This window comes from Pteropus medius, unplaced genomic scaffold, assembly GCF_902729225.1.
Source record: "Pteropus medius unplaced genomic scaffold, Ma_sr-lr_union100, whole genome shotgun sequence".
NCBI lineage: Eukaryota > Metazoa > Chordata > Mammalia > Chiroptera > Pteropodidae > Pteropus > Pteropus medius.
Genome location: NW_024340699.1, coordinates 15,378,303 through 15,401,003, shown reverse-complemented (window position 1 = coordinate 15,401,003; position 22,701 = coordinate 15,378,303). Strand labels below are relative to the sequence as shown.

General features: G+C 58.6%; 2 protein-coding genes across 2 annotated transcripts in view; one reads left to right on the top strand and one right to left on the bottom strand.

Annotated features, from left to right (window-relative positions):
• The window catches only part of IQCE (IQ motif containing E), a 35,021-nt gene extending 29,055 nt beyond the window's left edge, over positions 1 to 5,966 (bottom strand). The window contains exons 1-3 of the mRNA XM_039876372.1: positions 5,820 to 5,966; positions 3,201 to 3,248; positions 1,694 to 1,867 (exon numbers count right to left, since the gene is read on the bottom strand). Coding sequence (XP_039732306.1) covers positions 1,694 to 1,867; positions 3,201 to 3,248; positions 5,820 to 5,855 — 258 coding nt within the window. The 5' untranslated portion in view covers positions 5,856 to 5,966. The remainder of the gene's footprint in view (positions 1 to 1,693; positions 1,868 to 3,200; positions 3,249 to 5,819) is intronic.
• Positions 5,967 to 8,933: 2,967 nt separating this feature from the next.
• BRAT1 (BRCA1 associated ATM activator 1) lies at positions 8,934 to 21,099 on the top strand. The gene is given in 15 exon segments (XM_039878980.1): positions 8,934 to 9,555; positions 9,675 to 9,845; positions 12,568 to 12,722; positions 14,982 to 15,129; positions 15,524 to 15,896; positions 16,155 to 16,271; positions 17,331 to 17,422; positions 18,072 to 18,190; positions 18,265 to 18,451; positions 18,593 to 18,666; positions 19,329 to 19,431; positions 19,545 to 19,643; positions 19,764 to 19,939; positions 20,219 to 20,747; positions 20,750 to 21,099. Coding segments are annotated over 14 exon segments (2,466 nt in total). The 5' UTR covers positions 8,934 to 9,555; positions 9,675 to 9,718; the 3' UTR covers positions 20,917 to 21,099.
• The last annotated feature ends 1,602 nt before the right edge of the window (positions 21,100 to 22,701 follow it).

The following is a 22,701-nucleotide window of genomic DNA, read 5'->3' as shown; positions in this document are numbered from 1 at the left end:
GACACTCTGAGACTCACGGCCACGTGGAACCTGAGGGGGCCTTCAATTTAAGAAAACGCTAAGTGAATGGGACAGACATGGCCCCCGCTTTTATGCACAGAAATCCAGAGCCGCAGGTCACGATGAACGTGACGGAAGCAGGTGACAGAGTGATCTGTGCCGAGATGGCCACTGTGAGAGGGTGAGTGAGGGTGAAGGAGGCGGCAGGGTGCTCGGGAAGGGGACACAGCGTGTCTGGGCTGAGCACGTCACTGAGAACCAGCAGGGGATGAGGGATGTCCGCAAGCTGGCGGGGCCACACACCTCGAGTTTCCTGTTTCAGAGCTGTGGCCATTCCAAGTTGTGTAAAACACATTCTGACATTTACAGAAATCAAGACAAAAGTAAGCTGATTATTACGATGTCAATGCTTGAAATGCTTGACTTTTCAGTAAGAACAATGAAAGATGCTCAAAATTTACCTTGGGCACCTTCCAGCCAAAGGGACTTAAACAGCACGATTCTACAGCAAGGTTTGAACACAAACTCTGCACTTGTCCTCACGCCACTTCTCAGCTCTCTGGAAGCTCTGAGAGGCGGGACATCAAAAATCCCAATTGCGGGATGACTGCTTTGTGACGTTCGCATTTGTTTGTGGTATAAAACATGCTTTCCTTTCTCTGCAGCTTATTTTCCTAATTACGTTTTCCTTAGACTAATGTGAAAGTTCATTTGTATTCTCCGACCGTGTCATATGTGACAGAACATGTTAAAAACAGACATGCATGTAAAAATATACATACGCACACGATTAAGTCGGGCGTGGCCATAGGTTTTGGGGTAGCGGGAGGGGGCCGACCTAGCATTTACAGTGCATCAGAAAGACATTCGTAGACGTAGAATCCGCATGTGGACCCCTGTGCCAGGACAGCAGAGACAGGGAGAGGCTGGTGGCCATTTGCTATGGACTGGGAGTGTGTGTCCCCCAAACTCCCATGGGGAAGCCTAACCCCCAGGAGGTGGGCCTTTGGGGGTGCTCCGTCATGAGAGTGGAGCCCTGTGATGGGATTAGCGCCCAGAAAGCTGTCCTGCCACCCGGAGGGGCCTCGCTGGGACCCAGCCAGGCTGGCGCCTGGCCTTAGGCTTCCGGCCTCCAGGGCAGGAGAAGTGAAGACCACTGTTCAGAAGTCCAGCGCCACCTCCCTGCCCCGCCCGGCTGTGTGACTGTCGCCTAAGCCGAGTAAGACCCATCCTGCAACGTCCTCCCTGACAGACGGTGCTGGCTGGCCGTGGCCCGGGCCTCTGCCGGGCAGAGCCGCCCTCCCCCGGCCAAGGACATAGACAGAAGTCCTGCCAGCCACATGGGCACGCGGCCACCCCGACCAGAAAAGACCACTGACCATGCACCTGGTCTGGCAGTAGCCCTGGCAGCGCCCGGACAGCAGCCTTGAGGAGAAAGTCCTAAGGCTGGAAGTGGCTCGTCACTGGACACTGCCCCCAGAGCCCGGGCTCGAGCGAGTGTGACGGACGGAGCCGGGGAGGCGAGAAGCGCCGTGTCTGTGGAGCTCTGTGGGATGGCGACGGCTCAGCCCGGCCCTCAGCTGGACCCCCCACCACCGGGGTGGCCAGGTGACGGGGGAGGGCGACGCCAGGAGCAGGCGCTCCCGAGACCCCAGCACAAAACGGAGCCAGGTGGCAGCAGTGTCGTGTCTCAGTGATCCCCAGTATTCGAAGAACAAAACATCTGGGTCCTTTTCCCGGGGCACCAGGGAAGGGCGGCCTCTCGAGACCATCCTCTGACCAGCACTGGAAGTCTGAGGTCAGGCGCCTGGTCATACTTACTTGGTGATGTGGGGGGAGGTTTGTGGAAACTTTCCTTTTTTGCTTTCTGAAAGAGAGAAGACACGAGGTGAAGTGTGTTGAGCAGCCCGTCACGAGCGCTGGGGTGCTCCCGGGGCGGGGGTGAGGGCGCCCACGGGGCGGGGGTGAGGATGCTCCCGGGGCGGGGGTGACAGCATCCACGGGGAGGGGACTGGCCAGCGGACATAGCCAAGCCTGAGCAGAGGAAGAAGCGCATGCGGACTGATAGGCGCCCCAGGCCGAGTCAGTCCCCGGGGCAGCGGGCCAGGAGTCCCCTCACAGGCGCGAGGCTGTGGGACCTTACAGGCAGACACGTGATCAGACCAGCACTCAGAGCGCCGGGGTGTGACTCTCCCCACAGTTGGCCTCCGCCAGCCAAAACCTTGTGAACAAGGCAACTGCCAGTCCCTGAGGAGGGCAGGGCCAGCAGAGGAGCGAGCCTGTCTGGAATACTGTCCCCGGGACGACCAGGACAATGACTGCAGAGCTGGGGATCCCTGGGCTCTCCCCATCGTGGTCACGTGGCCGGGGAACGACACGGCCTTCGCGCCTGTCCCCTCATCCACTTCATGCGGCACGCTGGACTCTTTCCCATGCAGGCTGAATTTCCCCCAGGGCACCTTGGGCCCGTGTTCTCAGCGGGCTGAGGGGCAGTTCTTAACCCTGCAGGGGCCCTCACTTCAGTCAGCGGTCCTGCAAGGCTCCCCGAGTGTCTGCAGAGAGGGTGCCAGACCCCGCAGTGCGGGCTGGGCTTGGCTAGCATTCACCCTGCTGGGAGACGAGTGTCCTTTGTCATCCTCACCACGGGCGCAGTCAACGGGTGTCATTTTCCACCCGGCACAGCCTTCTGAACACACCCAGGGCGGCCGAGTGGGGACCCAGTTAGCCTTGGGCACCTGGGCCTGCCCAGCCCTGCTGCCTACTGTCCCTTCAGGTCAGTGCCCAGCTCCCTGGGGACTGGCCAGGACACTGCAAAGCTCCAGAGCCACAGCTGCCAAGGGTCGCCTTTCTCCCACATGGCCGCTTCTGGGCCCTTCCTCCGCCCCTTACAAGTCAGATTTTGGGGGCTGGGCGGGCAGGGCCCAAATCAGATGCAGGATAGGAACTCGTCATCTGCCTCAAGTGTACTCTAGAGGCTCAGGACTAACTTCGGGATAAAAGCTTTCAAATTATCATCAACAGTTACTTAAATCCAAATAAAGACCTGGAACTTCTCAAATAACGGATAGCACCCAGAATCTGGGTTCCAGCTCTAAGCGCAGCGTTGCAGGGGAAAGACCCACCGCACACCCAGGAGCGACGTGCGTTAAGCAGAAGGTAAGCTGCGGCAGGACGAGCTGCTGCCCCCCGATCACACTCACCGTCTCAGTGTCAGAGTCGAAGGTGATCGCAGACAGACTGTCATCTCCCTGCAGGAAGAGATGCAGACACTGAAGCTGTAAGGCAGCTAGCTGCTCGGCTCCCAACAGGCACACGCGCAAGGTGAGAACAGCCCATGCACGCTGCTGGGGCGGAAAGCCGAAACTCCGACTCAGAGTGATCTCCCAACGCTGAAAGCAGGCTGCTCAGTGGCATCAGAGGGACGGGTGGGGACACAAAACACAGAACTCTGCCTCCTACGGCAGCTCCACGACTGCCAACTTAGCAGCGCCATTTCCAGAAGTGCTGTGTACTTTCGATCAAGAAACAGTTCTATCTAAAAATATTTCATTTCCCACATTTTAAACATGTCCTTATTCATCTTCACATCAAAGCACAAGGAACCTGTGAGTGTATCCTGGTAAGAACAAGTCAAGTCGTTTAAAAAACATTCATTAATGCTTGCCTTGTTTGGCTTAATGAAGGTTCCTGCCTTCTTATGCTATGATCGCTCTGGCCCAGCGAGTAAAGTAAAACCTGTCCCGTCTAGTGCCAGCAACAGGCTGCACGGGGGGCCCAACCGCCAACTCCTGAACCGTGAGAGCAGCCTCCAAGCCACACTCGCACACACACGCAATGGTAAAGGGGGAAATCTGACTGGCCAAGGGGCTTAAACACAACCTTTAACCAACAAGTGGCTTCTGCTGACCCAAGGGTGGGCCCTAGGTAGTTAGGCTAAAAGATTTAAACCCGTTTGCAGGTGTTGGCTCTTAAATCACTGGTGGTCACACCCGCTCCACTTCACCCTGTGGCTCTGCTCTGTGGTCAGCAGAGCCTGCCACAGCCACGGCAGGGTGAGTGAGCCCCCGGGCGTGGGGAGTGCTCTGTCAAGTTCATGAGCAAGCCCAGAGGCCGCGCTATGCTGGGGGGATGGGGGGACTGGACGGACTGCACAGTGCCTGCCCTCGAGAGGGTCTCGCGTGGTAGACCAGACCCCAGCTCAGCAGAGAAGCCCAGTCAGCTTGGGCCAAGGGCTGAGTCCCCCAAGTGCCTGAGAGCTCGGCGCCAGTCACTTCCCCGGAGTTCCGGAGACGAGGCACGCGGCCTACCCTGTTTTTGTGCCCCGGTGTGTACAAGGGGCTCGACAAACGCTATGTGTGTGAGAACATTTCTAATGGCGAAAAGCGAGAACCGAAGAGCAGAAGCACAGAAATGGATAAAGGAAATGGGAGTATCCACAGGTAAGAGCTTTTAAAATCATGTTCTGGAAAATGCGTGGACATGGAAGAAAACTAACAACAAATTAAATGGCAAAGGCTACAAAACAACATGAATGTGACCACCATTTTTAAAAGTGTATGGAAAAAAAGTGCATCGAGAAAAAATTGGAAGAAACACACCAAACATTAATGGTTCTCTGTAAGTACTTAGGTCACAGGTAATTAGTGTCCCAAATGCTCTCTAAATGGGCATGAATTATATTCATAATCACAACATAAGGAATTACTTTTCAGAGATGAAGCAGTAGCAGAGGCCAGTATGGACAGACAGGCAGGCTTTCCAGATGGGGCAGGACGTGCCGGGACAAGTAGGAAACCCTGCTCTCCCCAGGGGCCAGCAGCACTGAGCCTCCTCCGTGAGCTGGGCTGAGCCCTGCCAAGGTGAGCAAGGTTCCCTCTGCCTGGAACCCTCTACAGGCTCCCCACTGCGCCCTAAAGAAAATTCACACTCCTTGGGCGGTGGGCAAGGCTCTCCCTCATCAGGCCCACGCCCCTCCCCAGGACAGACCCCAGCACGCTCTTTCCAACCCTGGAACACACGGCTGTTCCCTGCCTCAGGACCTTTGCACTGGTGGATCTCCCTGCCCACAGATCGTTGTCACTAGGTTGCTTCCTTTATGTTAGCGACATCCAGGGCCCCTGTGACCTCTCCAGAGCAACTGCTCCCGGCACCCGTCTGAAGTAGCCTTCTCAACCCGTCTGTGTCACATGGGCCTCGTTCACTTGCTGACATGTCTCAAGGATCTGTTTATTGCTTTGCTGTCCCTCCGCCCCCACTGGGACGCAGCTAACTCACACAGACATCTCCAGCAACGCTTGATGAAGGGCTGCGAATCCCCTTGTCCTGGCCCGAGGGCGTAAGCCTGGGCGGCACCTCCTCCGGGAAGCCTTCCCTGACCAGTGCGAGGCGGGGCCCGGTTCCCGGAGCCCGGTTCCCGGAGCCCGGGGCTACCTCCCTCACACCCGGGATGCTCGGGCCGGTCGCCCGGTCCGTTGCCCGCGGCCCCGACTCGGGGACGGCGCCGGCCGCGGAGGCCCGGGGCGGGCGGGCACTTACACAGGGAGCTCGGTCGCCTGGCGGGCCGCGATCGCAGGCGTCGAGGCGAGCGCGCGGCCTCCGGGAAGGCTTCCTGGAAGCGGAGGCCCGTGCAAGGGCGGGCGGGCCCTAGGGGCGGCGGCCCGGGCCGAGGGCCGCTGTTATGCGGTAACAATAATGGCAGCTGTCGCGGCAGCCGCCGGCCGTGAGCCGCCTTCCTCCCGCCCGCTCCGCGGCCGGCCGACGCGGCAGGCCGGAGGGAGCGAGAGGCCGGCCCGCCCGCCCGCCCGCGCGCCCGCGCTCACCGTCTCCGACGCCGGGTCCCCGCTCCCCAGCGACATGGCGGCGGCGCTGCCCGGCCGCCCCTCGGCGTTGCGGCCGCCGCTGTCCGACCCCGGGGCTCCGCAGACCGCCCGGCCGCCCACAGCCTCCGGGCCCGCCCGCGCGCCCGCCGCGACCCCGCTGCCATGGCAACCGCGCCGGCCCGCGAGCCCCGGATGTGGCGCCCGCGCGCCGGGCCCGCAATGCGCATGCTCCGCAAGCCCCGCGGGCCGAAGGGCCGCGCTCCCGGAGGTGCGGGCCAGGGATCCCCGCCGCGCTCGACAGTTCCCGGGGTGCGTCCCCGCCCTTCTCCTACGGGCTCCTCCAGAAGACTGAGCTCCGCCCCAGAGCGGGACACTAATAAGAATTTATTCGGTTATCATCGAAAGGGACAGGGGCTTGTGTAGTGTCACAGGCCGCTGGCTCTCAACACCTGGCATTCAGAAAATTCTCCTTGACCTCTATCCTAGGCTCTAGGGTTCAGATCGAGCCACAGGACATTAAAAAGTAACAGTTTGTACTGCGCTCAGTGCTCTTAGGAAAACCGTTAGGGGCGCTGGGCTCCAAAGTACATCTAAGTTATTATTAGCCGGTATGACTTTTTGCTCTTTCTCTTCTTCCTGACCTCCACGGGCATCTACTCTGACCCTTCTCCCTGCCTCCTTTTTCCAGCCACCTGACACTTATTCTCTACAAAATCACTCCATGTCTAGACTGTAAGCTTCCTGGGACAAGAACTTCGTTTTACTGACTGCTCCATCTCCATCACTTAGGACAGTCCGGTACACAGCACGTGCTCAATCAACAGGCATTGAGGTCCAGTGAGCCATATATAACTTCTCTGTGCCTCTGTTTCATCAACTACAAAGTGGAGTAAAAAAGGTGGTTGTGAGGGTTGAATGAGTCAGTATCTGCAGAACAGTTGCCATTTCCAGCGTGAGTGCGATGTGACAGTGTCATTATTATGAAATGGTAAAAGAGAAATGAGCCTTCACACCAGGGTTGTGTGGCATAGTAGAAGGAACACCTGGCAGGTTACTCAAGGTCTAGCCCTGGCATCACCACCTACTACAGGTCATGGCCTCGTCGCATTCTGTTTCCTCATCTGTATGACAAAGGGGAGCGAGGGAGCCACTGGGTGGTTTTCGAGGCTATCTTACCCAGGAGCAGGGAAGACTGAGTTGGTGAGTGGTCAGGAGCCTAGGTTTTATAGTTTTGCCATGGACTCCTTATCTGCAAAATGGAGACAGTTTCAGGGCTTTTGTTGGCATCAGAAGAGATAGCAGAAATAAAACTCAGCACAGTGCCTGGCACATGGTAATGCCTCAAAAAATGAAGCTACCAGGTAACACTTTGTGGCTAGCCCGACCACTCGAATAGTATTTAAAATAGTAAAATTTAATTTGTTCTTAAATTATCCACTTCACTCATTGGCACCACTCTTCTGCTCTGTGAAGCCCTGTCGCCTGAGGGGTCTCAGGCAGAGGCTGCACCCCAAGTTCTGGTTCCTGATTTAGACCTCTGATGCATCCTAACAGCAAAGAAACCTCATGCTCTCCTCGAGCCGCCACTAGAGATATTTACAAAAAGCAAATCTTGCCAGGCCACTCGCCTGCTCAACAACTTCTATTTGCTTCCTCGGGGCATAGTCCACGTGGCAGACGAGGGCACGTTCAAATGCGTGCCTCTCGCTCCTCTCCCACGCCTGGGCTCTGCCAACTCCCTGCCCTTTCTGCTTCTCTTGTTTCGCTTACTTTCTCTCACTTAATCGTAGAGACAGTACATATCTACGACCTTTTACCTGCCATTCTGAATTCCAAAATCTTCAGAAAACCTTTCATAATGTGTTGGAAAAACCTGTTTTGACCTCAATTCGTTTGTTGACAAAAATCTGAGCGGAGATTGTTTACAGTGTTTCTTACACTTGGAATATATATCAGTGTGTTTTTCTGCAGAACTATCAATGCATCTGATTACGGGATGCTACTTCAGACCCTGCTGGGACTGCAATCTCATGCACCACCTTTATGTACCATATAACTTTCTAAAATCTGAACAAGTCTTAAGTTCTGAACCATTTGTCCCCAAAAGTCTCTGGTAAGAAATTACGGCTCTTATAATACAGTATTCAATTCTAGAGTCAGACTGCCTGGGTCCATATCCAAGCTGTGCCAACCAATAGCTGCGAGACCTGACGAGCGAGCCTCTCTGTGACTGTTTTCCCATCTGACGAAATGGCAAAAGTACCCACTCTCCTAGAGTGCTGCAGAATCCTGAGTTTATAAATAAATGAAGCGCTTAGCACAGTGCTATCCAAGAGATTTGCCCCTCACGACTACTGAACCAAGCGAATATTGGCATCTCCATTTCATACTGAGAAGTCACAGTTCAGAGAAGGTAACAGCGCAGTTTAAACCTTTTCACCCAAGTGGTTCGACAGGGTGGGAAGGGTGAGGATCAGGAAAGGTAGTTTTCTGAAGTGGTTCCCCACCTAAGTTAACGTTTTGAAAGTTCTCTTTTTATTTTAATACCCATAGAAATTCGGCTTATTTCTTTATACCTGGCGTTTCCCTCAAAATCTTGCTGAAAAACTGACTTTGGCCTTGTTTTCACCCGGTGCCTTGAGACTCCGACACACAACCGAGGGCTTCAGAGGACCCAGTTTTGAGACCAAATGACCATGGACTTTTTGCTTCAATCGCGACGACACCCCACCCCGGCACATGCTTCCCAGACACGAGGCCGGGTAGCTGGGAGGCCACGCCCCTTCCTGGCATAGCCACACCTCTTCCTCAGGAAGCGCCGCCTTCTGGGCGCAAAGCCCGCCGGACGCTCAGGCACGTACCACTGAGTGTCTCAGGGGGCTCGGGACTACCGGTTTGGTGCCAGGTTATCCCCAACACCGCTCAGACTGAGCTCGTTCCCCAAGTCTGGCCCTCTGGGCTCCCAGGGTTTTCTCCAGGGGGGCTTTCACGGTTCCCCATGCTAGCTGTTCCGGGGCTCGCCCCTTCCGGACCTGGAAGGTGGCGTGGTCCGGGGCGGGGCCTGCGGCGGCGGGGGCGGAGCCGCGGCGGCGGACGGACGAGGAACCGGTGAGGCGCGCGCCGCGGAGGGGTCGCGTTCGCTGAGGCGGGCGGGGCGGGATCGCGGCCCGCGGTGAGGGCAGGGGAGCTGCCCGGCACCGGCGTGCGTGGTCTGGGCTGGATTTCAGCGCCACCGCGGTCGCGGGCCCGCGGTCCTCGTGGACGGGTCCATAGGCCTAAGAGTGACCCCAAACTGCAGGAAGGGCTCTTTCCTCAGGGGCCCTGCCTCGCCCGGGGGAGCCCTGACCCCGGCAGAGTCACTGGCCACCCAGCCCCTGCCGCAGCGCTCTCTGACCACAGGCCGCTTATGGTTATTCCGCCCGGCGTGCATGTTAATGCGCAGGCACGAGGGCCCCCGCCCCTCCCAGGCCCGACACGCAGGTGCACGCCCCGGCCCGGGGTCGGGGGTTGGGGGCGGCAGTGTGGACGGAGCGCCTTCCTTCGGTGCACGCTGCTGGCCGGAGGGGTGTCGGATGCAGACGCACTGACTCTGGGAGGGACAGACACACCTCCAACCTGGACCAAGACGTGCTTGCCCTGTGTTCGTGGCCGCCCCAGAACGCGCACACACCCCGACTCTGGCCCTCCCGCGGCCTAGGCGAGCGTCGTGCTTTTTCCCCTCCCACCAGAGCCCAAGGTTGGCAGCTTCGAGCCCCTAAGTTAGGCCTTGTGGTTTACACCGTACTTCCTCCCAGCCCTGCCACCTCGGTCACCTCCAGCCCCACCCAGGCTGAGGCTTTGCACTCCTCCCTGCAGCGAGCTGATAGCCGCCTGGCCTGGGACGAATCCCTGGTTTCATCATGGACCCAGAGTGCTCCCAGCTCCTCCCGGCTCTCTGTGCTGTTCTGGTGGACCCCAGGCAGCCTGTGGCAGATGACACCTGCTTGGAGAAGCTGCTAGACTGGTTTAAAACGGTAACCGAAGCAGGTAAGGGTGAGGGTGCTGCTGTTGACTTCTCCAGAGAGTGCACAGGGCTTCCCTGGCCGGAGGAGGGATGTCCATCTGCTAGAGTCCCCCTGGGTAACTGGGAACACGTCAAGCTGAAGCCCAGGGAGTAATCAGGAGAGTGGGAGATGAAATTCCGTGGTCTTAGCTGATTCCAGCCAGGACCAGGGCTCCCTGTGGTCAGTCCATGCTAGCTGGCTGCGGGGGGCGTAGACACACTAATTTTTTTGTTCTCAAGGCATTTTTTTTGTTTGTTTCTTTGTTAAAAAATCAGTTTTGTTTTCTCTCTGCTTATGGAAGTAATACATATTCTTTAAATAAAGCTCGAACTCAGAGGAGTAAAGAGGAAAGTTAAAGCACCATCAACATTTTTGGTTCCTTCCAGCCTTTTTTCTTAACACATCATAAAGCTGTGTTGTTTTCATGGAAACGAGGTTGCACCATGATACAATTTGGAGTCTTGCCTGTTCTCTTACCGTCATAGTGGGCGTTTTCCACATGGACATGGCGATTTTACTGACTTCATCATTCGCTGTATTTATGTGGTCACCCCACTCTCACTAGATGATGTTTCTAATGCTTCGTTATTGTAAATAAGGGCACAATGGCTTCCCTCGTGCATAAATCTTCTCATGTAAAAATGGTCTCTTGGCTGATGATTGCTTTAGGGTGGTTATGCTATTTGTTACATCCTTAGTTTATGCTGTTCTTTTTTGAGTTGAATATCGAGGTCTTATTTTCTAACACATGTATCTAAGGCTACACATTTTTCTGAAAGCGTTTAGCTGCACTCTGCAAGTTTTACTATGCTTTTCATTGTGATTGTTTTTCTTTATTCACAAATCACTTTAAAGGCTATCTTTTAGGTTCAAAAGGTAGGGTTTTTTTAGTCTTTATTATTGATTTCTAATTTGTCTCACGACTTAGAAAATGTATTTCACTTCTTTTACGTTTGTTGAGGTTTGATTGAGGCACTGCACAGGCAGTTTTTGCAAACGTTCTATGGGTTTTGCTCTATGATACAGTTTTTTGGTATCTGTAGACTCCTCAAATTGTGGCCTTGTTTGTAGTGAAATTTTAAAAAATTATTTTTGAACAGCTTTATCGAGTTACAATGTACCTACTGTGCAGTTGACCCATCTAAAGTGTACAATTCAATGGCTTTTAGTAAATTTAAGGGATTGCACAGCCATCTCTACAATCTAATTTTGCAACATTGTATTTCCCAGAAAGAAACCTGGTACCCATTAGCAGCTCATCCTTCCGCTTTCCTGTCTTCTAGCTACATAGTTTCTGTACTTGTTCCTTAGTTCAAGTTTATGTTCAAACGTGTTATGCTTTTGATAATTTGTCTTAATGTTTCTGAAACGTATGGAAGAATCTTACACTAGAATTGTTGATTCGACAATTTCTCTTTGGAATTCTTTTCTTTTCCTGTATGGACTTTGAAGTTGGGTTAGGTATTCGCAGGCTTAGAACGTAAAATCTTTTGGGATTTGTCTCTTTGAACAATGACTTCCTTCCGGTAGCACTGATGATGCTTTTTGCTTTGAAGTCAGTTTTGTCTGATTTTACTCTTGCCATACCAGCTTTTTTAAAATTAGAATTTGCCTCCTGCCTCTTTTCGCACATTCGTTCTGGGCCGTCTGTGTCGTCACGCTCCGTCACTTGGTGTAAACAGTCCGCTGCTAGCCTTCGGCTCTTAGTTTCATCGGAGCAGCTCAGTTAACCTGTTTCATTTGTTGAGTTTACTGTTACATCTGAATCCATTTGCAGCATATTCTTTTGTATTTTTTAAAGTTTTCCGTGTCTTGCTCCTTTTTTCCTCCTTTTTCCTTCTGCCCTCTGCTGATAAAGCTTTTGGGGTTTTTAAACTCTTTCTTCTGGCTTTGGAGTTATTCCGTTTACGTTCTTTAGTGGTTACCCTTACAGGCAAACCAGATGAAAGGGTCCCAAAGTAAGTAGAGTGTCTGTCCTCTGCTCGACACAGCGTGAGGACATTAGAGCTCTCTCGCTCCAGCCCCACAGGCTCTTGCGTGTTATCGTCGTCTGGTGTTTCGAGTCTGTCTTAAAACCCTTCCAAAGTTGTCACTGACTTTTAACGTCGGTGCCTTTTGAGATTCGCCCACGTGTCTGTTGGTGTCCTTGCTTCTTGCTGCCTTTCTTCTCTGTTCCTTCCGGAACCTCAGTCTGCAGTAGATCTTCAGCGAGGACCCTCGTGGGCTCCCTGGCCTCTGCCCGGGGTGGATGATTACACGTGAGGATGGCAACCCCATGGTGCTCTGAGCGGCAGGGGTTTCACGGCCGGGCCGGGCAAGAATGCCTGTGCCGTAGGATTTCCTTGCATCAGGTACTCTCAGTTTAAGAAAAAAGAATCCATTTGAGAGGAAGAAATGGTCTTCCGCTTGAATTTGCATTTCTGCTTCACAGTCAGCAAGACAGAACATCTTTTGAGGTTTGTTGGCCATTTGTATTTCCTGTTCGCATCTTTTACCTGCGGTTGATGTGTTGGCTTTCTAGGTGTCTGCGTTAAACTAAAGTGACAAATCATTTGTTGCAATCGTTGCAAATATTTTCTCCCTGTGAGACTGTTAAGTCTAACAACTTGCAAGAAAGGCGTCTGGGAGCAGCCGGAAGAGTGGTCCTCTGAGGGACATGTTGCCCTGTGCCCCTGGTGACGCGCCCTGGCTGGGCCCGTGTCCAGGGTCCAGCGTGCTGCTGTTGCAGGAGAACCCGTGCCTGGTGGAGCTGCTGTCCCGCGTGCTGGTGTCGCAGGACCTGAGCCCTGGAACCCTCTCGTTCTCACTCCGCCTCACAGGGGTATTCGCGGCCCAGGAGAGCTGTTTCCAGTACCTTCAGGTGAGCCTGGGCCCTCCCGCCTGAGTGGGCTGCCGAGAGGGGCGTGGCATTCTCCTGCAGGCGCATAAAGCAGTGGCAGCTGCCACAACCCCTGTCCCCGTGTCTTGTACCGAAAGGGTTTTATTCCTGAGTGGAATCCCCTTTGAAAACTCACCAGGAGCAATGTCGGGGCGAAGGGCGCTCTCTCTGGACTGAGGCAGAGCTGGGCTCGACTCTGCTCCGATACTGCCCACTGGACGTGCTGGCCTAGGTTTGTGCCCTGGGCCTCACCTTCTTCCCAGCACAGAGGCGAGGGGCGTGCCTGTCGCGGGTGCCCTGAGGGGTAGCTGAGACCTCAGGCCTAGCACTTAGTCCTGTTGAATGATGGCTGACTAATGAAAACTTCTACTTAGCAACGAGGCACGGGGACTTGGAGAGTCCCTCAGAGCTGTGCGCGTTCCAGCTTCGTGCACCCCTGACGGCCACAGCTGGGTCTGTTGGGTGACGCCTGACGCGAGCCTGTCCGGCCCTGCCAGTCATGGCGATGGCACCCCTCGGCACCTCACAGAGCCTCACCAGCTCACATAGAGGCACATCTATTTTCTATGAGCCCCAGGAAGGCTGTGCCGTGTTGGTGGCCTGGCGAGGACGGTATGGGTGCCCCTCAGTCCAGCCACCGCAGACTCGAGGAGCCCCGCCCAGCCCAGCCCGCTGTGGGGCCGACTTTCCAGGACTTCTCGCTGCGTGGAGCAGTGCTTGCCGTCTCCTCACGTGCACTCGTCCCCCCTCGCTGATGGCGCTTGTCCCGTAAAGCCCTCGGGAGTTTGCGAAGTCGCCTTCGTGTCATCCTGGGGGCGTGGCTAGCAAGCTGGTCGGGACTCTGCCTCCGTTTCCTGAACGAGCAGACGTCGACGGACCATGTGGAGCCCTGCGGGGCCGACAGACCCACTAGGCCCGAAAGCCTGGCTGCTTCAGTGACCTGTCTCACCACCTGCCTTTCTGACAGTGAATTCCCGGTCACAAGCGGATGGCCTGTCCCCGTGTCATGAATTCCCTGGGTTCCCGTGGCTCTGGAGGCTGGAAAGGCTGCTGGCTGCCCTCAGTCTGGTAGTTTGTCCCCTGTGTGCAGGGACGAGGGGCACGGGCTAGGCGCAGGCTCTGAGCTGCAGGGTGAGGGTGGCTGTCTACTCCTGGGCCCACAGCATTGGGCCAGCCTCCTGTCCGCTCTTCAGCTGCCACTTCACAGACACTGAGGTGGTCCGGCAGCCCCAAGCACCCTCCGTGGCCAGCTGCTCGTTCTTGGTGCTGTTGGAAGGCCAGGGATGTGCAGACAGTCTACGGGAGGCTGGGCCTTTGTGCCCTCCTGTTGGCTGCGACCTGCCCCTGGGGAGGGGCTGTAACTCTGGGGGCCCCCTTAGGTGAAGGCAGATCCCATGGAGGGTGCGCTGTGAGCAGCTGGTGGCACCCATCAGGCCTTGTGGCTGCGTAGAGTTAGACCTCTGTCCTTGAGTGGTCGGGAGCACATCTCCGAGGCCCTGGGGTCTCTTGTCCTGAAGCCTGAGATGATCGAAGGTTCTGTCCCTTGAGGGTGCGACACCCTGAGGTCTGGATTGGGCTGGTCACAGGCTCTGAGCACCGTGCTACCAGCGAGGCAGCCTGGGCTCAGCAGGTAACCACACCAGTGGGCTCGCTCAGGCAGAGTCGGCACCAGTGTGTCCCAGTGGTGGCCAAGAATCTTTCGTGTGTGGCAGGAAATTTTGCCATGGACATCTGTGAGCAGAGGGGTTGGGGTGGGGAGTTAACTCTGTAAGGATGCTGGGCTCACAGCTGGTTGGAAAGTGTTTGAGTGGGGGGCCCCCGGGTGGGGACACCTGGAGCTGGATGGTGCCCTGGCAGACCCTGTGCGCCAAGCCCAGGCGCTCATGGGCTGTGGAGACCCGTGGGGTCCTCGAGCACAGAACGCCGTGTCAGCTGCCAGCCTCCAGGGACGAAGCTGGCAGTGCTGCTTTGGGGGGAGATTTCGGAGGTAAAGTGACAAGGTTGATGAGCCTCCATTTAAAACCCGGCCGATCTCCCAAAGGCCTCTTCTTGGAGGCAGTTAGCAACGCTGTGGCTGCCGCTGGCCGGCCCTGGTGGCCTCCCACCGCCTCCCGGGGCACAGCTGCCCCCGGCTGTGGGCAGCACTTGCGACAGTTCCGTGAAGCGCCTGGGCGGCCCGAGAATAGGTGAGCCACCTCTGACGTGCCCGTCCGGGTCCCCACTTCCTTCTCCTCTTCCCAGCAGGGGGAGCTGCTGCCCGGGCTCTTTGGGGAGCTGGGCCCGCGGGGCGGAGCAGCCTGGACGGCGCCCGCGGTCCGCAGCGGCTGGACCCAGGGCCTGCGCTCCCTGGCACGGCACCCCAGCGCGCTGCACGTCCTGGCCGACCACGGTGAGTGCCCGCCTGTCACTGCGCGGCCGCAGGCTGCTCCCGCACCTCGCCGGCCATCTTCTCTTCCCTGCTAGTGGCCGTGGTGTCACGGGCGGCTGTGAGGAACGTGTGGGGTGGCCGGGGGTCAGTGTCCTTTGGCCCGTAGCTGAGGCCCAGCAGTGGGTGGCTTCGGAAGTGACTGGGTAAAGCCCCAGGAGGTGGCGCTGGTCACCCGGCCTCCAGCTCCGGCTCCTCGGCTCCTGAGCAGGGCCGGTCGGCCTCTGGTGGTGCCCCTCCCGGGGCGGTGGTTAGGCCCTGGCCCTGAGGTCTGGAGTCCGCTGGCTAAGGCTGCCCAGCAGTGTAGCCCCCCTGCAGCCCCCCGCTGAACCCTGTTTTCTCCGCCCGCCCCCCCCAGGCATCCTGGACACCATCTTCTCCCTGCAGGAAGATTCCAGCCTGTTCGTGGCCTCGGCAGCCGGGCAGCTGCTGGCGCACATCCTGGGCCTGTCCATGCAAGGCCACGCCCAGGGACACCCTGGTCCTCAGGCCTGCGACTGGCCGGCGTGTGCCCAGAGGATCGTGGGCCACATTGAAGAGGCCCTGCGCTCCCCTGCCACCCCGCGGGTTGCACGAGCCCTGAATGCCCTGACCACCATGTTCGGGCACTGCCACAGCCCTTGGACACAGGTCCTCTGGGTGCGGCTGAGTCCCCTCGTGGCCCGTCTGCTCGAGAAAGACCCCATCCCCGCCGCACACCCGCTGGTGGACCTCCTCCTCAGTGTGGCCCGGTCAGGCCCCCCGGGGCGCAGCGGGGGCGGGGCAGGGGTTGGGGCGCCGCCTTGCCTCGGGAAGCCTTGGGGCGGTGTCTCGTCAGCTCCCTGAGAGCATGGCTTGAGGACAGGACAGCAGGGGACCGGAAGCCAGCGCGCCTGGGGAGGACCCTCTGTCCTGCTGGGTGCGCCCCGCCCCAGGGCCGGCCAGTCCCGCTGGGCCCGCGTGCCTTTGGAGGCGGGAGAGGAGTAACTTTCTGGGGTCCCTCTCTGCAGTTCTCCTGTGCTGAGTTCCGACTGTGGCCTGTGGGAGACGTTGGCACAGGCTCTGAGCCACCTGAGCCCCACACAAGCCGGGCCTCTGGCTTTGGGGATCCTGAAACTGCAGGACTGGTGAGGATGGGGGTTCATCGTGTGTAGGGGCAGGCGAGCGGTCAAGGGACTTCGGGGAGCTGGGAAGCCAGAGGACAGTTGGAGGTTGCTGTCCGGGACGTGCCAGGCTGTGTGCAGCCGGGCCAGGCCTGGGTCACTGCCAAGGCCCTGGTGGAGGCGGTGGCTTTCACAATCTCTAGGAACAGAAAAACTTCTTCTAGCAAAAGCTTTATAGGCTCTGCAGAGATAAAGCCAACTCTCGGAGCTTCTCTGTGCAGCTGGGCTGGGCTTGTACCCAGGACCCACTCACCCTGCTGCCCTCGCCCTAGCGGCCTCAGTTTGTGGACCCTGGACCACCACCGTGGGCACACCCTGGGGCCGTGGGCGGTGGGGGGACCAGGTGGGCAGGGCAGCTGACAGGTTCCTGGAGGGAGAGGGCTGTGCGTCCGGCCTGGCAGCGTGTGTGTGGCCGGAGAGGCGGGGCGGACGAGGGCGGCTTCCAGGGTTCCGGGCAGATGAGAACCAGTCGTGCCCAGGCCAGGGTGAAAGTGGCCTCCGGACCCACTCCCCAGAGGGGGAGCCTGGCTCTGGTCTCCAGGGCTTCCCGGTGTTCAGAGAGAGGGCATGGACTGAGGTGGGTGGAGGCTGGGCAGCGGGCCTGGCGGGAGAGCTCTGTGCTGGCCTAGCCCCCCACCCCAGCCCAAGCACGGCCCAAGCACGCGGGCAAGGTCATCTTCCAGAATGTAGGAAGGGCCATCTCGACCGGCCCAGAGATGGCATGCTGGGAATGCTCTGGAGCTGGGACTTCTCCATGGCCCTCAGCAGGCGCTGCCCATGGGGGTGGGCGTGGCCGGGCTGCCCAGGGGTGCCCCTGGGATCTGGGGAGGTGCTTCCTAACAGCTCCTGTGGAGACCCACGCCAGTGGTCTGGGGGCCTGTCACAGTGCCTGCAGGAGCCATTCCTCGGGGGTGTCTAGATGCCTAGCACCAGGCACTCCGCCCCAGACTTCTCAAGGCCATCGGGAGGGTGCCAGCATGCCTTTGGGTTGGGGGCAGCACTCACTGTGTCCTCTGTCCTCAGTCCACAGGCGCTGAGCACCCAGGCCTTTGCTGTCCTTCTCCAGCCCCTGGTCTGTGTCCTGAAAGCCACTGCCCAGGCCACCGGGCCCCCAGGTGTGCCTCCGGAGAAGGGTGTACGGGCACGGGAGGGTGGGACCCTGGGGCCGGGGCAGGCCGATGGGCAGCAGGTGCCCGCGCGCTGTCCCAGCCAGGACTGCAGCTGGCGGGACGTGGGCGGCCGTCCCAGCCGTGGTTGCGGCCGTGGCTTCACGTTGTGTTGCTGTAGTGACCAGGCAGTATCCCCCCAGTGGGCATCATGGTGGCCGGAGGGTGGGGCGGCCTTCTCTTCCTACCACAGGGTGCTGATTGCCGAGGGCCTGGCACTCACCCACTGGACCCGCCTGGGTTCTGGGACAGGCGACTGGGTTTCCTCTGCTGTGCCTCTTCAGCCGCACGACAGGTCAAGGATTAGAGAAGGGGACCCGGCGTTTGTGGCTGGTGCCAGTGTCGCGCGTAGAGCTGAGCCCCTTGACCGAATGGCTCTGGGGACAGCTGGGCTCAACTGTTTGAGATCCCTGCAGACAGGTTCAGGCCCCAGCTCTGGCCAGCTGGACGTCACCCTGAGCGAGCCACCTGCGTGGAATCTCCTGTCCTAGTTTCTGACGTGGGATGGTGGCCGAGGGCTTGGCGACTGGCCCCGAGGCCTGAGATGACAATGCTGACACGCCCCCTAACTGGGAGCTGTTTCTGGTTTGACCTGCAGGCTTGCTGGGTGGGACCACGAGTGCCTCGGTGACAGTGGATGCACTCCTGTCCTCCAGGCCGGCCTGTGTGGCTCTCCTGTGCCAGACCCTGGCCCACCTGGAGCTCCTGCAGCCCATGGTAGGTGCGGCCCCGGCCTGCGTCCACGCAGCCCCCGGGCTCGGGCCTGTGCTGAGTCGCTGTTCTGCCCGCAGCCCCAGCGCCCCTCGCCCTGGCCCCAGGCGCTTCTGCTTGGGGCTGCGGTGACCATCCTGCAGTTGTGCAGGGGCTCGGCAGCCCCTGCCTCCGACGTGGGGGGCCGCCTCTGCGTGCTGCTAGCGGGGTGCGTCCGTGTCCAGCGAGCAGCCCTTGACTTCCTGGGGACGCTGTCTCAGGGGACAGGTGAGTGACAGTGCCATCGTGCACAGTCCCGGGGCTGCTGTCCTCTGTGTTGGCTCCAGGGCTGGGAGCTGGCCGATGGTCTCTGTCCCCCGCTCTGCTTGGGCTGACGCACCCCCTCCTGTGCACCCATGTCTGTCTCAGGCCCACAAGAGTTGGTGACGCAGGTGTTGGCTGTTCTCCTGGCGTACCTTGAGAGCCCCGACTCCAGCCCCACGGTACCAGCATGGGGTGCAGGGGAGGAGGGGGAGGGGGCGGAGGAGAGGGACACTCTGTAGGCCTTTAGTGGGGCCAGGGTCATTTCACAGTTTCAGGGGGCAGATGACGGCATGGGGTGTTGCCTATGGCCGGGCATTGGTGAAAACCAGTGCTCGGGGCACTTTGGGCCAGTTTCTCACGGGGATTCCCCACGGGACGCGTGAGCTGGAGCCAGGTGGCCCTGTGTTTGGGGTCCGAACCCTTAGCGACATGTCCTGCAAACGTACCCGCTCTCCTAGCCCCGTGGTTGAGTCAGGCCCTGGTGCGTGCAGTTAACGCCACACGCCCTGAGCTGGCCGTGGGGAGAGTTGGACACGAGGCCTGCTGGTCCTTGGGGCTTTGGGGGACGGGCACTCCGGGCGGTTTCCCGTGTCGGGGGCAGAAGTCCCGCCTCCCCAGCAGCAGACATTTCTGACGAGGGCGGTCTCTTCTCCCACCGGCTGGGAGGCCCGTTCTGCTGCTGCTTGATGCTGCTGCCTCGTAGAAACGAAGCCCAGTGCTCCGTTCCCCTGCACCCCGTCCCCACGCACATGCCGGGGCGGGGGAAGGGGCACACGAGGTGGACGCGGGCAGGCGGGCCGGCTCGCCCTGCTGGCCCTGCAGCCCCGCTCTGCCCGCCCAGGTGCTGAAGAAGGCCTTCCAGGCCACACTCAGGTGGCTCCTGAGCTTGCCCAAGGCTCCTGGCTGCTGTGACCTGGACCCCGACCTTCAGCTCTTCCTCAGAGGTAACCTGACCTCTCCCCGGAGTAAGCCAGGGGGTCGCGGGGCGGAGGCGGCCGGGGCTGGCAGGGAAGTGGGCGGTGTGACCCAGCCACTGTGATGCCCCCGCCCCCGCCAGAGCTGCTGGCCGTGCTGCAGAAACGTCTGTGCAGCCCCTGCTGGGAGGTGAGGGACTCGGGCCTTGAGTTCCTGACACAGGTGACCAGACACTGGGGAGGTGAGTGCGGTGCACGTGGGGGTGCGCCTGGGGACCTGGACTCCTGGGCTGCCCTCGGGAAGTTGGGGTGGCCGTGGCTCAAGCCAGGATCACAGCTGCTGTGGCTGCTCGGACCCCCAGGACAGGCCGGCTTCCAACATGTGCTCCTGGCTTCTGAGGTGCCCGCGCTCGCCGAGCAGCTCCTGCGTGACCCTGAGCGCTATGTCCGAGCCAGCGCCGTGACCGCCCTGGGGCAGCTCTCTGGCCACGGGCTGCATGCCACCTCCGCCAGCCCCGCGCACCCGGGAGGCCAGCAGGTAGGAGGCGGTATTTCCTGCAGCCATGGCGATCCTCGGGCATGGGCGGTCCGGGGCCAGGGCTGCTGAGCATGTCCCCAAATCTTCCACTCGGCCTCCTGGCACCTGTCTCTTGGCGGTGGTCACCCTTGTTTGACCAGTGGGCACAGGGAGGGCCGTAGGACACTGCCTGGAGGAGGCAGACCAGACTAGCCCTCAACGGGCAGGGCGGTTCTCGTGGGCTCCCCCGCTGTGCCCGCATCACATGCAGCCCCGCCCCACCCTCCTCTCGTCCTCCAGAGGAGCCCACTCCAGGACCTTCTGCACATCCTCTCCACAGACTCAGAGGGCTTCCCCCGGAGGGCTGTCATGCAGGTCTTCACCGAGTGGCTGAGGGACGGCCATGCCGAAGTGGCTGAGGACATGGAGCGGTTTGTGGCCAGGGTTCTCCAGGTGGCGAGCCGGGACCTGGACTGGGAGGTCCGGGCCCAGGGCCTCGAGCTGGCGCTGGTGTTCCTGGCTCAGACGCTGAGCCAGCCCAGCTCCTGTTGTCCCTATGCTGTGGCCCTGCCTGAGGCGGTCCCACCCAGCCGGCTGGCGCAGGCCCTGCAGGCCCTCTGCCGAGTGCGGCTTTTTGAGTTTGCTTTTCGAGCCTTGTTTGACTGTGACCGACCTGTGGCCCAGAAGTCCTGCGAGCTCCTTCTCTTCCTGAGGGCCAAGGCCGGTCCCTGTGACGGTCTGCAGGAGGCGGGGGGCAGCCCTGACGTGGCCTCCGTGGAGGCCGCCCTGCAGAGGTGGCGGGTGGGCGAGCAGGACCAGCCCCTGGGGGACTGGAGCCCGGGGCTGTGATGGCCGTGCTGAGGTCCATGGACCTGGACGGCCTCCGCGGCACACTGGCCGAGAGCAGTGACCACGTGGAGAAGAGCCCTCAGTCGCTTCTGCAGGACGTGCTGGCCTCCGTGGGCGTCCTGGGGGAGAACGAGGCCGACTGCTACTGAGGCGGCCCAGCGACCTCCCCGGGCCTCCTGCCTCTGCGCCTTGTCCCTTCCTCAGGTCCCTGGGGCTCCAGCTCGGCCTGGCTGCACAAGGGATCCTCAGGGAAGCCGGGACCAGGTGACACCAGCAAGGTCAGAGTCACACGTTTTGATGTATTATTAAAGTGGCTTATTTTCTACTAAGGATAAATGGATTTGATGGTGCTACCGAGTCTGCGCCGTGTCCTAAGACTGCCCGGGAGTGGGCCCAGGCCTGGTGGGCACATGGAGAAGTGACCGATGAGGGGTCCTCCTGTAAGACGGCCACGTGCTTCCTGGGCATGGGGGGGGTTCTCTGCCTGGACCGCACTGTGCCCCAGGGGTGACTGAGGCCGAAAGCAATCAGCCCGGATTGGAGACTGTCCAGCCTCATGTCCGGGCCCGTCATGACGGCGACCCCAGGCCCGACCAGCCAGGTTTCCAGCTCTGAATCCCCAGAATCACCCCAAGTTTGTAGCAGTTCAAAGCTCATCATCTTGACCAGGCAGGTAGTGCCGCCGGTGGTAACGTCCAGGCCAGTCCGAAAGGACGGACCAGGTGCAGCAGTCCGGCTCTGCCACTCAAGGCTGTGAGTCACCTCCTCCTGGAACCTGTTTCTCCGCCTGCAAAATGGGGATGTCACCGTTTCCCTCCCAGAGGCGAGTGTCCCGATGTTCCAAGGCCCCAGCACGGTCAGAGGAGGGTTATCAAGAGAGACTTAGAAATAGTCGAACTAAGCGAACATGAGAATACGACCTCAGAATCTGTGGGGTGCGGGGGAGGCAGCACATAGAGGGGCGTTCGCAGCATCGATGCCCACGTTAGAGAAGACATCGAAAATCAGTACGCTTCCACCTTAGGAAACCGGAAGAAGAACAAATTAAATAAAAACAATTAGAGCTGAAAGCCAATTAAAAACAGGAAATCAATAGAGCCATCTTAAATGAAAAGCTGGTTTTCGAAGAAATCAATAAAATCGATAAGCCTGTAGCTAGGCTAAGGGAAGAAGAGAGGACACAGATTACCAAGGTCAGAAGTGAAAAACGAGACATCATTGCAGATCCTTGAACGTGGAAAGGGTAATAAATACGGTGAACAGCTGTCTGCCCACAAGTCCCATAACCTAAATGAGACGGACCAGCTCCTTGAAACTGCCAAAACTCACGCACGAATCAGGTCATTTGAAAAGACCCGTTTCTATTAAGTTCAATCCGTTATTAACAACCTTCCAAAACAGAAAGCACCAGACTCAGACGGGTTTTCTGGTGGATTCTACCAAACACTAAAGAAAAGTGATCGCAATCCTCTCCAAGCTCTTCCAGAAAGCAGAAGCAAAGGAACTGTTTCCTAACTCACTATGAGGCCAGCACGACCCTAACACCAAATATAGACCGACAGGGAAACTAGAGACCGTTTCTCATGATCGTGGATGTGAAAATCCTCAAAATACTAGTGAATGGAACCCAACAGCGTGTAAAAAAAATCAGATCTTGTGACCAAATGGGCTTTGTCTCAGGCTTTGCAGTTTAAATGGGGGTGGGCTTCTCTATACTCCCCACTTTGGCAGGACCGGCCCTGACTTCCCTCCCCTTACCACACCCCCATCTGGACACTGCACAGGTACCGGTGGGTACAAGCAAATGCTCTCTGGACGAAAGGGCAGCAGCCAATCAGAATGGACTTTGTCTGGCATGCCCAATCGGTGCAGCCACCGAACAGCACCATTGCTACGCAGATTTCTCTTCCGGGGAAAGCAGGCTAGATGATGTG